Source organism: Oncorhynchus clarkii, chromosome 12 (assembly GCF_045791955.1).
Source record: "Oncorhynchus clarkii lewisi isolate Uvic-CL-2024 chromosome 12, UVic_Ocla_1.0, whole genome shotgun sequence".
Lineage (NCBI taxonomy): Eukaryota > Metazoa > Chordata > Actinopteri > Salmoniformes > Salmonidae > Oncorhynchus > Oncorhynchus clarkii.
In genome coordinates, this window is record NC_092158.1 from 82,330,701 (window position 1) to 82,344,088 (window position 13,388).

Sequence of the window (13,388 nt, forward strand, 5' to 3'; positions counted from 1 at the left end):
CTAAAATATTTTGTCTGAGGGGAAACCAGGATGAGTCATCCTGGTGAGAAAAAAATAAGTAAAACAGCGTGGTTTCAGCACCAGTCTGGTTGACAGCTCCTCCAGCCCTATCCAATACACAGACTAGAGGCCTTCCAATCACCTGAGGCCGTTGTCTGGGTGTAGAGCGATCAGTGTTGGACCTTGAGTATGTCTCTCTTTAGCTGTCTTTCTATCGCTCTCTCTCTTTTTGTCTGTCCATCTCTCTATTTTTCCTTCCCCATCCCTCTCTTTCTATCACCCTCTCTATCTCTTCTTATCCCTCTTAATCTTTCTGTCTCTCGGTCTCCCCATATTTCCTTCCCCCCCTCTCTCTCCCTCTCTTCCTATCTCCATCTCTCTTTTTTGTGTATCTGTTTATCTATCTTTCCTTCACCCTCTGCCTTCCTTTCCCTGGCTCTGTCTTTCCTAGATTCAATCCGAAGTGGCTTTGTGGGCATGACAAAGACACAAACATTGTTCAATCATTCAAAAGATATTGAAACTATATCTATAACTCACTGACAACGAGACTGAGAGTAAATGAGTAAATGAGACAACAGCAGCCAGTGTGAGACACTCCTCTACCCCTAGGGTGCATCTCCTGGAATTCTCTACGCCTTCCTTCTGTCTCTCTCTCTCTCTCCATCTCTTCCCCCTTTCTTTAGTCTTCTCTCACATCCTCCATTGCTCTCCTTTTTCCGTGATGTCTTATTTAGCCCCTCTCTCGTCCATCTCTCCCCCTATTCTCCTTCTCTCTCTCTCCCTTCTTTTCTCTCCTTCTCCCGCCCTTTCTCCATCATTCTTCCCCTCCTCTCCTCTCTCCCTCTCCCTCTCTCTCTCGCTCTCCTCTCGCTCACTGTCGTGTATTATTCATCAGTCTATGTATGACATTAATCAGCACTTGTTCAAAGGATATGATCAGAGAGAAAGAGGGAGAGCGAAAGAGAGAGAGAGAGAGCGAGAGAGAGAGAGAGTGAGAGAGAGAAAGAGAGAGAGAGAGAGAGAGAGAGAGAGAGAAAGGGGAGAGGAGCCCTAAGGGAGAGAAGAGAGGTGGAACGAAAGAGGTGGTGGGAAAGAAAATGAGCGGGGGAACGAGAAAGGAAAAAGGGAAGAAGAAATAAGGACAGAGGGAATAGGTGTAGTGCATGATAAGAGAGAGAGGGAGATTCTGAGAGAAGAGAGGGGGGAGAGGAGAGGAGAGAGGCTGTAGGGGCGGGCCAGATAGAGACAGATTGGTAACCATGTTGAAGCAGACATATTGGCTGACTGGTCACATTCAGAAGGATACAGCCAGGTTAATATAGTCAACATCTACCAACATGCCACGCCACAGAAGAAAACAAAAAGAGATAATGATGGAGAGAGAAAGAACGAGAGAATGAATGATGGAGAGAGATGGAGGACAAACAAGACAACGAGGATTTAGAGAGAGAACTAAAGAGGGAAGGGGTTTAGGACGGTAGAGAGAGAATTACAGTGTGTGTGTGTCTCTACATGCGTGTGTTTGTGCATGTTTGTGTGTGTGTGTGTGGCAGCTCAGGGAGCATAGATAAGACAGGGCTGTGTGTGGGGGGAGACTGTCAGCAGGAAAACGTTGTTTATTCATTAGTCTTTCAGGAGGTCAGGTGCTCATAGGTCAGTCCTAAACCACACAGCCTAACCGTTAACGTGTGTACCACACAGCCTAACCGTTAACGTGTGTGTGTGTGTGTGTGTGTGTGTGTGTGTGTGTGTGTGTGTGTGTGTGTGTGTGTGTGTGTGCGTGTGCGTGTGCGTGTGTGTGTGTGTGTGTGTGTGTGTGTGGGGGGGGTAGCTTGGCGGAGGCAGGTGGGGGTGGTTCTTCTGAGACAGAAACCCAGCATGGGGCAGATTGACACCGGCTGTCAATCAGTAAGTGATGTATCCGACTGGGAGTTTTTCAGGCAGAACATCAAACAGCTCACACCCACCCTGCTTACACAAGCCATTGATTGACAGACAGGCGATGGATGGCGGATCCTGTACTGCCCAGAGGCCCTTGCTTTGGTTTATCACGTCATTACCCAGAGGCTATCCGCTAACGCCTCCCACCAAACCCACTGCATGATGACATCCTGCACTGTGTCACACAAATCTCTAGGTGCTCCATGCAGCAGATCCAGCCTAATCTACACTACAGCACACTGATCCACACGCATCCCCTCTAATCTACACTACAGCACACTGATCTACACGCATCCCCTCTAATCTACACTACTGCACATTTCTGCCACCGCTCCAAAACCTCTCCATGAGAATCCACACAGGACCAGAATGCTGCTGGGACTGCAGCTAGCTAGCGCCACCACTCATCCACTCTGCTGTGTAGAATTCATTCAAAGGGATCTGGGACGATGCTCCAAATTTACATTTGCCAGGTTGGGATTGCACTTGGACTCTTTGGTTTGCCCTATAAACAGAGGGCTGGACCTTCCTTATCAATTTGGAAATGTCTCATGAATATTTCAAAGTGTTCCGGAGGTGCCCTGATTTGTTGTGGGGGTGCTAGCCAGCCCCTCAGGGCAACCCTGGCATCAGAACCCAGATAATAACTCTTCTTCAGGATATTCTGCTCTATCCGACAATACACATTACTACGGCCAGGAGTGTTTCCTGGGATTTTTTTCTTGCTAATGTCACTTGAACAGAAAAACACATGGCTAATGATTCCTGTATGTTAGTGTGTTGTTAATGATCCCTATATGTTTCTGTATGTTACTGTGTTGTTAATGATCCCTATATGTTTCTGTATGCTACTGTGTTGTTAATGATCCCTATATGTTTCTGTATTTCACTGTGTGTTGTTAATGATTCAAGTATGTTACTGTGTGTTACTATGTTTATAATGATTCCTGTATGTTACTGGTTGTTACTGTGTTGTTAATGATTCCTGTATGTTTCTGCATGTTACTGTGTTGTTGATTCATGTATGTTAGTGTGTGTTAATGATTCCTGTATGTTATTGTGTTTTTAATGATCCCTGTATGTTACTCTGTTAATGGTTACTGTATGTTAGTGTGTTGTTAATGATTCCTGTATGTTAGTGTGTTGTTAATGATTCCTGTATGTTACTGTATGTTAGTGTGTTGTTAATGATTCCTGTATGTTACTGTGTTGTTAATGATTCCTGTATGTTACTGTATGTTACTGTGTGTTAGTGTGTTGCTAATGATTCCTGTATGTTACTGTATGTTACTGTGTGTTAGTGTGTTGTTAATGATTCCTGTATGTTATTGTGTTTTTAATGATCCCTGTATGTTACTCTGTTAATGGTTACTGTATGTTAGTGTGTTGTTAATGATTCCTGTATGTTAGTGTGTTGTTAATGATTCCTGTATGTTACTGTATGTTAGTGTGTTGTTAATGATTCCTGTATGTTACTGTGTTGTTAATGATTCCTGTATGTTACTGTATGTTACTGTGTGTTAGTGTGTTGTTAATGATTTCTGTATGTTACTGTGTGTTGTTAATGATTCCTGTATGTTACTGTGTGTTAGTGTGTTGTTAATGATTCCTGTATGTTACTGTATGTTACTGTGTTGTTAATGATTCCTGCATGTTACTGTATGTTAGTGTGTTGTTAATGATTACTGTATGTTACTGTATGTTACTGTGTGTTAGTGTGTTGTTAATGATTAATATATGTTACTGTATGTTACTGTGTTGTTAATGATTCCTGTATGTTACTGTATGTTACTGTATGTTACTGTGTTGTTAATGATTCCTGTATGTTACTGTTTGTTCCTGTATGTTAGTGTGTGTTAATGATTCCTGTGGGTTACAGTATGTTAGTGTGTTGCTAATGATTCCTGTATGTTACTGTGTTGTAATGATTCCTGTATGTTACTGTATGTTACTGTGTTGTTAATGATTCCTGTATGTTACTGTATGTTACTGTGTGTTAATGATTCCTGTATGTTACAGTATGTTAGTGTGTTGCTAATGATTCCTGTATGTTACTGTGTTGCTAATGATTCCTGTATGTTACTGTATGTTACTGTGTTGTTAATGATTCCTGTATGTTACTGTATGTTACTGTGTGTTAGTGTGTTGTTAATGATGCCTGTATGTTAGTGTGTTGTTAATGATTCCTGTATGTTACTGTATGTTACTGTGTGTTAGTGTGTTGTTAATGATGCCTGTATGTTAGTGTGTTGTTAATGATTCCTGTATGTTACAGTATGTTAGTGTGTTGTTAATGATGCCTGTTTGTTAGTGTGTTGCTAATGATTCCTGTATGTTACTGTGTTGTTAATGATTCCTGTATGTTACTGTGTGTTACTGTGTGTTAGTGTGTTGTTAATGATGCATGTATGTTACTGTGTTGTTAATGAATCCTGTATATTTCTGTATGTTAGTGTGTGTTAATGATTCCTGTATGTTACAGTATGTTAGTGTGTTGCTAATGATTCCTGTATGTTACTGTGTTGCTAATGATTCCTGTATGTTACTGTATGTTACTGTGTTGTTAATGATTCCTGTATGTTAATGTATGTTACTGTGTGTTAGTGTGTTGTTAATGATGCCTGTATGTTGGTGTGTTGTTAATGATTCCTGTATGTTACTGTATGTTAGTGTGTTGTTAATGATGCATGTATGTTACTGTATGTTAGTGTGTTGTTAATGATGCATGTATGTTACTGTATGTTAGTGTATGTGAATGATTCCTGTATGTTACTGTATGTTAGTGTATGTGAATGATTCCTGTATGTTACTGTATGTTAGTGTATGTGAATGATTCCTGTATGTTACTGTATGTTAGTGTATGTGAATGATTCCTGTGTGTTACTGTATGTTAGTATATGTGAATGATTCCTGTATGTTACTGTATGTTAGTGTATGTGAATGATTCCTGTATGTTACTGTATGTTAGTGTATGTGAATGATTCCTGTATGTTACTGTATGTTAGTGTATGTGAATGATCCCTGTATGTTACTGTATGTTAGTGTATGTGAATGATTCCTGTATGTTACTGTATGTTAGTGTATGTTAGTGTATGTGAATGATTCCTGTATGTTACTGTATGTTACTATGTTGTTACCTGTTTCGTGCTGCTGTCCCCTCATCATGTAGACAAAATCTCGGCAGCTGGCTTCATGGCTGTCCTTCGCTGAGGAGTGTAAGCACAACTCCTCCACCAGAGTGAGAGCCTTCTTACACAGGTGGTCTTCATCCCAGTCCCCCGACATCCTCCAATCCGCATTGCACTCCCACCCGCAGTCAACCAATCACAGCACAGCCCTCGCCGCCCTCACCAAACGGACGGCACCTGGGTGAGAAGAGGTTCGATCCGACCACGTTCCTTGGAGGGTCTGGAGAAATGGGTGGGCCCGGGGGAGATTGGACCAATCCAGGAATAAGGGGAGGGGCTCTGTCAGGTGCTGTCTACTTAGGCGGAGTCTAGCAGAGACCCTCCATGTCTGACACGCCCATAAATGTGAGCCAAACCCACCCCTTTGTCTTTTCCTGAGAGAAATTAATGGAAAAGATTAGGAAAAAGAAGATGAAAGACGATGTATAAATAGGTACTGTTATCATTGTACCAATTGGTGACAGATTTTCATGCAAATATTCTCAAATCTGCATAAAACAATATGTGCATTTTCCCACCAGAGGTGAGTTTCCATCAAACTAACCCATTGTGGATAAACGTCTGTGTGTGGTAAAAATCACTTTTGTGGTTAAGTTCCTATGTACCGGATAAAACATGTACATTAAATGGGGTACCGATGGTTTTGTCACAAAAACTGTTGTGATAAATAGCATTCTTGGCCAATCAGGTTTTGGCGCATGCTCTCTAGACAAGTTCACTGATATGATAATTGGCAGCCAAGCACCGATCATCATATCCCCAGAATTCAAATAATAGCCTACCCTCGATATTTATCTTCTTGGAAATTTGCATGACCAACGTGCACTTAACCACCATGTGAAGTTCATGATCTGCCTGTAGACCTTTCCTGCTCTTCCATGTCGTGGTGGGAGGTCATCGTGTGACTCCAAGTTTATTTTCGACATGATGGTTATTATATCAATATTTGTGCATGAAGGCGTTCCCGTTACCATTTCTCAGATAACTAGTTTTACAGACACAAAAAGATCCCAACATGTCGAATGAACAAATTGTCTGTCGGACATTTCCTGTTTCCATCAGCCTTGACTTTTTTTTATATGTCAGGTAATTCATCTGCGTTTAATGGTTGGATGGAAACCTGGTTTATGGTACATTTTTATTTCTGTTTTATGTCAACATACCTGTATTAGAGTTGTTTGTAAAGCCTAGGAGTCCCTCTCATGTTTGAAATGTCTTCTCCACCAAGATACAGCTGAACAACACTTGGTTATGCTTCCAACAAATTCATAACCTTATACTAGTTTGTGTTCTTCTTTTTCTAATGTCACAGAGATAGGGATAGCTCTAACAGCATTTAGAGCACAGTTCAGCTCTGGGTAATGTAGTTCCAAGCAGATTCAATGGAATGCAGTAGTTTTCCTGGTTTTCCTCCAACCTAGATTCATAGAATGTCTTAAAAATGGCTCCAACATCACCTGAAAGACAATGACAACACATTACTGAATGAGGTCAATAACAAAATCCACAGAGATTGTGATAGAGATTGTATTACAATGGTTACACAAGGGTATTACATTGAATTTGTCTCTTGTTGTTTGGATGCTCTCAGTAGTACACAGACTGTAAAATCCCAGGACTGTTAGTGTTTCAGTGCACATACAGACAGACGTTGTGTCCTCTTTGTCCTTTTGTCAGAGAACTCTATTTCCAGAGCTCCTTAACATTCTCCCTTTGTTTTGAACTCATTCTGTCTCCCAAAACAGGTCAATGCCCCAACTTTCTCGTTCTCTATAGCTCTCTCCCTTTCAAACGGTCAGTGTGTCTGCAGCGATATATGGTAGAAATATGTCTAAAAATACATAAATGAATGAATGTCTACATTCACAGTAATAGCTGGCAATCTGTAATAAGATTTCTCATCAGTGAGGTGTCTGCTGCCAGAACGTCCAATGAGACGTCGTATCAGCGAGAGGTAGGCCCACTTGTACAATGAGAATCCTGTTCGGCCAAAGGAACATCTATTTATCATTTGATGATTCTGGTTCTGTGAAATGTCAGCATCAGTCTTTGTGCAGTGACTGACAACCTCCCTAGCAAAGTGTTGCTTTTTTGTCCATCTATCTCCCTGGCCATCAATCCATCAATCCATCACAGCATTAAGAAGAGACACATTTCAATCAGGACAAGACTCAGGACAGGACATGTTGGTGCCATTTCTCCTTCCTCATCTCTCTCTCTCACTCTCTCTCAAACACACTCTTTCTCTCTATCTGAAAACTTCTGATAGGCATATTAGGTCCGTCAATTAGTCTGGAATAGGTTCAGAAAGGAAACTCAGACTCAACTAGGTCCATTTATCTGTCCATCTCAGCTCGCTCCATTGTAAAAAATGAGTCTGAGATTAGCGCATTAAAACGCTACCCCCAACCCAACACCCCAGTCTGTATCCCCGCTCCACTCCCCTCCATCCAGACTGAGATAGTAAATCTTTCTGAGTGTGACTTTAAAACCCAGCATATCTCAATCTGAGGAATGGCTGTCTGGCACAAAACTGGTCCTCTCAAATGGCAGCAAGAACATCAGGGGGAGGCAGGAAAAGAGAGGGGAGAGAAAGAGAATGTGTATGGATGTGTATGTGAAAGAGAATGAGATGGTATGAGAAAGAGGATGTGTATGGATGTGTCTGTGAGAGAGAATGAGATGGTATGAGAAAGAGAATGTGTATGGATGTGTCTGTGAGAGAGAATGAGATGGTATGAGAAAGAGAATGTGTATGGATGTGTCTGTGAAAGAGAATGAGATGGTATGAGAAAGAGGATGTGTATGGATGTGTCTGTGAAAGAGAATGAGATGGTATGAGAAAGAGAATGTGTATGGATGTGTATGTGAAAGAGAAGGAGATGGTATGAGAAAGAGAATGTGTATGGATGTGTATGTGAAAGAGAAGGAGATGGTATGAGAAAGAGAATGTGTATGGATGTGTATGTGAAAGAGAAGGAGATGGTATGAGAAAGAGGATGTGTATGGATGTGTCTGTGAGAGAGAAGGAGATGGTATGTGAAAGAGAATGTGTATGGATGTGTATGTGAGAGAGAATGAGATGGTATGAGAAAGAGAATGTGTATGGATGTGTATGTGAAAGAGAAGGAGATGGTATGAGAAAGAGGATGTGTATGGATGTGTCTGTGAGAGAGAATGAGATGGTATGAGAAAGAGAATGTGTATGGATGTGTCTGTGAGAGAGAATGAGATGGTATGAGAAAGAGAATGAGATGGTATGAGAAAGAGAATGTGTATGGATGTGTCTGTGAAAGAGAATGAGATGGTATGAGAAAGAGAATGTGTATGGATGTGTCTGTGAGAGAGAATGAGATGGTATGAGAAAGAGAATGAGATGGTATGAGAAAGAGAATGTGTATGGATGTGTCTGTGAAAGAGAATGAGATGGTATGAGAAAGAGGATGTGTATGGATGTGTCTGTGAAAGAGAATGAGATGGTATGAGAAAGAGAATGTGTATGGATGTGTATGTGAAAGAGAAGGAGATGGTATGAGAAAGAGAATATGTATGGATGTGTATGTGAAAGAGAAGGAGATGGTATGAGAAAGAGGATGTGTATGGATGTGTCTGTGAGAGAGAAGGAGATGGTATGTGAAAGAGAATGTGTATGGATGTGTATGTGAGAGAGAATGAGATGGTATGAGAAAGAGGGGAGAGAAAGGAGCGATATGGACATTAGATGAAAGGAGGGAGAGGAGGAGATGAAAGGTAAGTAGAAAGGAATGGAATGGAGCAGGAGGCAGTGTTGGTGACATAGCAACAATAGTAATCAAGGTCTGGCTGTGCAATTTACTAGAAGCAAAATATTTACAGAGCCTCATTATTTACTGATAAATATCAGACACGTACAGACTCATCTCTTCCTCCATACAACACTCTATACTGAGAAGCTCACAGCCACAAAGGAACACAAACCTCCCACAGACATTCCATTGACTGCTGCCCTGTTTTAAATCAATAACCTTAGGCAACCAATACACCAACAGAGACCGGTCAACCAGGAAGGTCACTGTCCAATCGCACTACAGCGACGGGACAGCAGGGAAGGTATTTGTCTAATCACACTACAGAGACTGGAAAACCAAGGACGTGCTCTGTCCAATCACAATAGACAGCCTATGCAACCAGGAAGGTCACTGTCCAATCAAACAACAGAGAATAGGTAAGTGGTGTGAGGTCACTGTCCAATCACAAAATGCTTGTAAATTCACTGCTCAAACACCCAACATGGACTCGGGAACCAGGAAGGTCACGTTCCAATCACAAAACATTAATCTGGCACCAGTAAGGTCACTGTCCAATCATGTAGCAGAGAGCAGTCAGGCGCCCACTAAGGTCAGAGACGGATAACCAAGGCTACTGCCCAATCTTATGGCAAAAAACAGATGGTTAGTAAAGTCACTGTCCAATCAGAGACCCCCTCCAGCTAAACACATTTAACATGTGATGAATGATGTTGACTGAAAGTGCACCTAAGCACTGGTTTTAGGCCAGATGTTTGCTTTGGGACAACTGATTCTGGGCATGCTCTCGGGGCCTTCTCTCTCTCTAGAGTGTGATGAATCTCTGAGGTTGTGCCAGTTTGTTAATTTGTTAAGAAAAGCCAAAAAGGCAGAAGAGGAGGAGAGGAGTGAATGTGTGAACTGTGACACATTGAAACCCAAAAAGCACGCATTTCACACACAGGGGATCATAGGAGAGAAGCGTAAATCTCAGCTCATTCACTGGGTTTCCTCTTCAAAGGAAGGCATCACACCTGAGCCTGACACAGTATGTCTCTCATACAGAATACGTTCAACATCACAGCTTTGCATTATGTCAAAATTAGTATAATATCACATTACCTGCTGTGTAGCGACTATTATGCAGAGATTATGGTAATGTCAGCACGTCCTTTGAAATATTGCACATTATTTCACATCAGACGTCAGTCTTTCTTGAGGGACTTCCCTTTTCCTTTCACCGCAACAGAAATGGTGAATTCGACCAAAGGGCGAAGCAGTTTGGATTACTTTCAGAGACAAATCAAACACTTGGATGGGTTTAGAAGATTTCATCGTCTCCTTCTCATTTGCACGGCTGACTTTCACTCTACAGGCTCAGCAACTGTTACCTTTTAACAGAATTCCTTTGCTTTTCGAAGTAACGCTCTGTCTGAAAAACGACAACCTATGTGTTTGAGTGAGAGAAAATGTAAATGAGCATTTATTCATTGTCACTGTGAGGTACTTAAAGTAGATTTGCTTCAGTCTGTGTGGCTTTAAGGCCAGCGAGTCGATTCTGTTGAACAAAGGTTGTGTGAAAATTTGCACGATGCAAGAAGAGACAAAGAGAGGTAATCCATGAGGTACAGCTAATGGGATGTTTCAGACGCATCTCAATGAAGCTGATGGGATTATTTTCTATTAGCTCCCTTTTCTTTTTGTTATCTTTTACCTGTAGTCATCTCAAATCTACCTCTCATTACTTTCAGGAACGTTTTGGTTTCTTTTACCTGTAGAGTCATCTCAAATCTACCTCTCATTACTTTCAGGAACGTTTTGTTATCTTTTACCTGTAGAGTCATCTCAAATCTACCTCTCATTATTTTCAGGAACGTTTTGGTTTCTTTTACCTGTAGTCATCTCAAATCTACCTCTCATTACTTTCAGGAACGTTTTGGTTTCTTTTACCTGTAGTCATCTCAAATCTACCTCTCATTACTTTCAGGAACGTTTTGGTTTCTTTTACCTGTAGAGTCATCTCAAATCTACCTCTCATTACTTTCAGGAACGTTTTGGTTTCTTTTACCTGTAGAGTCTTCTCAAATCTACCTCTCATTACTTTCAGGAACGTTTTGGTTTCTTTTACCTGTAGTCATCTCAAATCTACCTCTCATTACTTTCAGGAACGTTTTGGTTTCTTTTACCTGTAGAGTCATCTCAAATCTACCTCTCATTACTTTCAGGAACGTTTTGGTTTCTTTTACCTGTAGTCATCTCAAATCTACCTCTCATTACTTTCAGGAACGTTTTGGTTTCTTTTACCTGTAGTCATCTCAAATCTACCTCTCATTACTTTCAGGAACGTTTTGGTTTCTTTTACCTGTAGAGTCATCTCAAATCTACCTCTCATTACTTTCAGGAACGTTTTGGTTTCTTTTACCTGTAGAGTCATCTCAAATCTACCTCTCATTACTTTCAGGAACGTTTTGGTTTCTTTTACCTGTAGTCATCTCAAATCTACCTCTCATTACTTTCAGGAACGTTTTGGTTTCTTTTACCTGTAGAGTCATCTCAAATCTACCTCCCATTACTTTCAGGAACGTTTTGGTTTCTTTTACCTGTAGAGTCATCTCAAATCTACCTCTCATTACTTTCAGGAACGTTTTGGTTTCTTTTACCTGTAGTCATCTCAAATCTACCTCTCATTACTTTCAGGAACGTTTTGGTTTCTTTTACCTGTAGTCATCTCAAATCTACCTCCCATTACTTTCAGGAACGTTTTGGTTTCTTTTACCTGTAGTCATCTCAAATCTACCTCTCATTACTTTCAGGAACGTTTTGGTTTCTTTTACCTGTAGTCATCTCAAATCTACCTCTCATTACTTTCAGGAACGTTTTGGTTTCTTTTACCTGTAGAGTCATCTCAAATCTACCTCTCATTACTTTCAGGAACGTTTTGGTTTCTTTTACCTGTAGTCATCTCAAATCTACCTCCCATTACTTTCAGGAACGTTTTGGTTTCTTTTACCTGTAGTCATCTCAAATCTACCTCCCATTACTTTCAGGAACGTTTTGGTTTCTTTTACCTGTAGAGTCATCTCAAATCTACCTCTCATTACTTTCAGGAACGTTTTGGTTTCTTTTACCTGTAGAGTCATCTCAAATCTACCTCTCATTACTTTCAGGAACGTTTTGGTTTCTTTTACCTGTAGTCATCTCAAATCTACCTCTCATTACTTTCAGGAACGTTTTGGTTTCTTTTACCTGTAGAGTCATCTCAAATCTACCTCTCATTACTTTCAGGAACGTTTTGGTTTCTTTTACCTGTAGAGTCATCTCAAATCTACCTCTCATTACTTTCAGGAACGTTTTGTTTTCTCCTGAGGAAAGATGACCTATTATGATGTTACACATCTAGTAGCTTAAAAAGAACAGGATATTCCACCGTATGCAGAGTGTTTGATTCATTTCACATAATGCATTTTCATAACAATATGATTATATAGTTTTCTATTTCAATACCTCACTTTAAAAAGCACAGCTATGTCCTCTTCTCTTGAGTTCTTTATACTGCCCTTCTCTACTCTACTCTACCATCTTCTCCTCTACTCTACCATCTTCTCCTCTACTCTACCATCTTCTCCTCTACTCTACCATCTTCTCCTCTACTCTACCATCCTCTCCTCTACTCTACCATCCTCTACTCTACCATCTTCTCCTCTACTCTACCATCTTCTCCTCTACTCTACCATCCTCTACTCTACTCTACCATCCTCTCATCTACTCTACCATCCTCTACTCTACTCTACCATCTTCTACTCTACTCTACCATCTTCTCCTCTACACTACCATCATCTCCTCTACTCTACCATCCTCTACTCTACCATCCTCTCATCTACTCTACCATCCTCTCATCTACTCTACCATCCTCTCCTCTACTCTACCATCTTCTCCTCTACTCTACCATCGTCTACTCTACTCTACCATCCTCTACTCTACTCTACCATCCTCTACTCTACTCTACCATCCTCTCCTCTACTCTACCATCCTCTACTCTACCATCTTCTCCTCTACTCTACCATCCTCTACTCTACCATCCTCTACTCTACCATCCTCTACTCTACCATCTTCTCCTCTACTCTACCATCTTCTCCTCTACTCTACCATCCTCTACTCTACTCTACCATCCTCTCCTCTACTCTACCATCCTCTCCTCTACTCTACCATCCTCTCCTCTACTCTACCATCTTCTCCTCTACTCTACCATCTTCTCCTCTACTCTACCATCTTCTCCTCTACTCTACCATCTTCTCCTCTCCTCTACCATCCTCTCCTCTACTCTACCATCTTCTCCTCTACTCTACCATCTTCTCCTCTACTCTACCATCCTCTCATCTACTCTACCATCCTCTCATCTACTCTACCATCCTCTCCTCTACTCTACCATCTTCTCCTCTACTCTACCATCCTCTCCTCTACTCTACCATCCTCTACTCTACTCTACCATCCT

General features: G+C 41.1%; 1 protein-coding gene across 1 annotated transcript in view; it reads right to left on the minus strand.

Moving 5' to 3' along the window:
• Positions 1 to 13,388, minus strand: part of LOC139422312 (synaptotagmin-C-like) — a 52,077-nt gene that overhangs the window by 23,155 nt on the left and 15,534 nt on the right. The window contains exons 2-3 of the mRNA XM_071173506.1: positions 6,296 to 6,589; positions 5,082 to 5,506 (exon numbers count right to left, since the gene is read on the minus strand). Of these exons, the coding sequence (XP_071029607.1) occupies positions 5,082 to 5,229 (148 nt within the window). The 5' untranslated portion in view covers positions 5,230 to 5,506; positions 6,296 to 6,589. The remainder of the gene's footprint in view (positions 1 to 5,081; positions 5,507 to 6,295; positions 6,590 to 13,388) is intronic.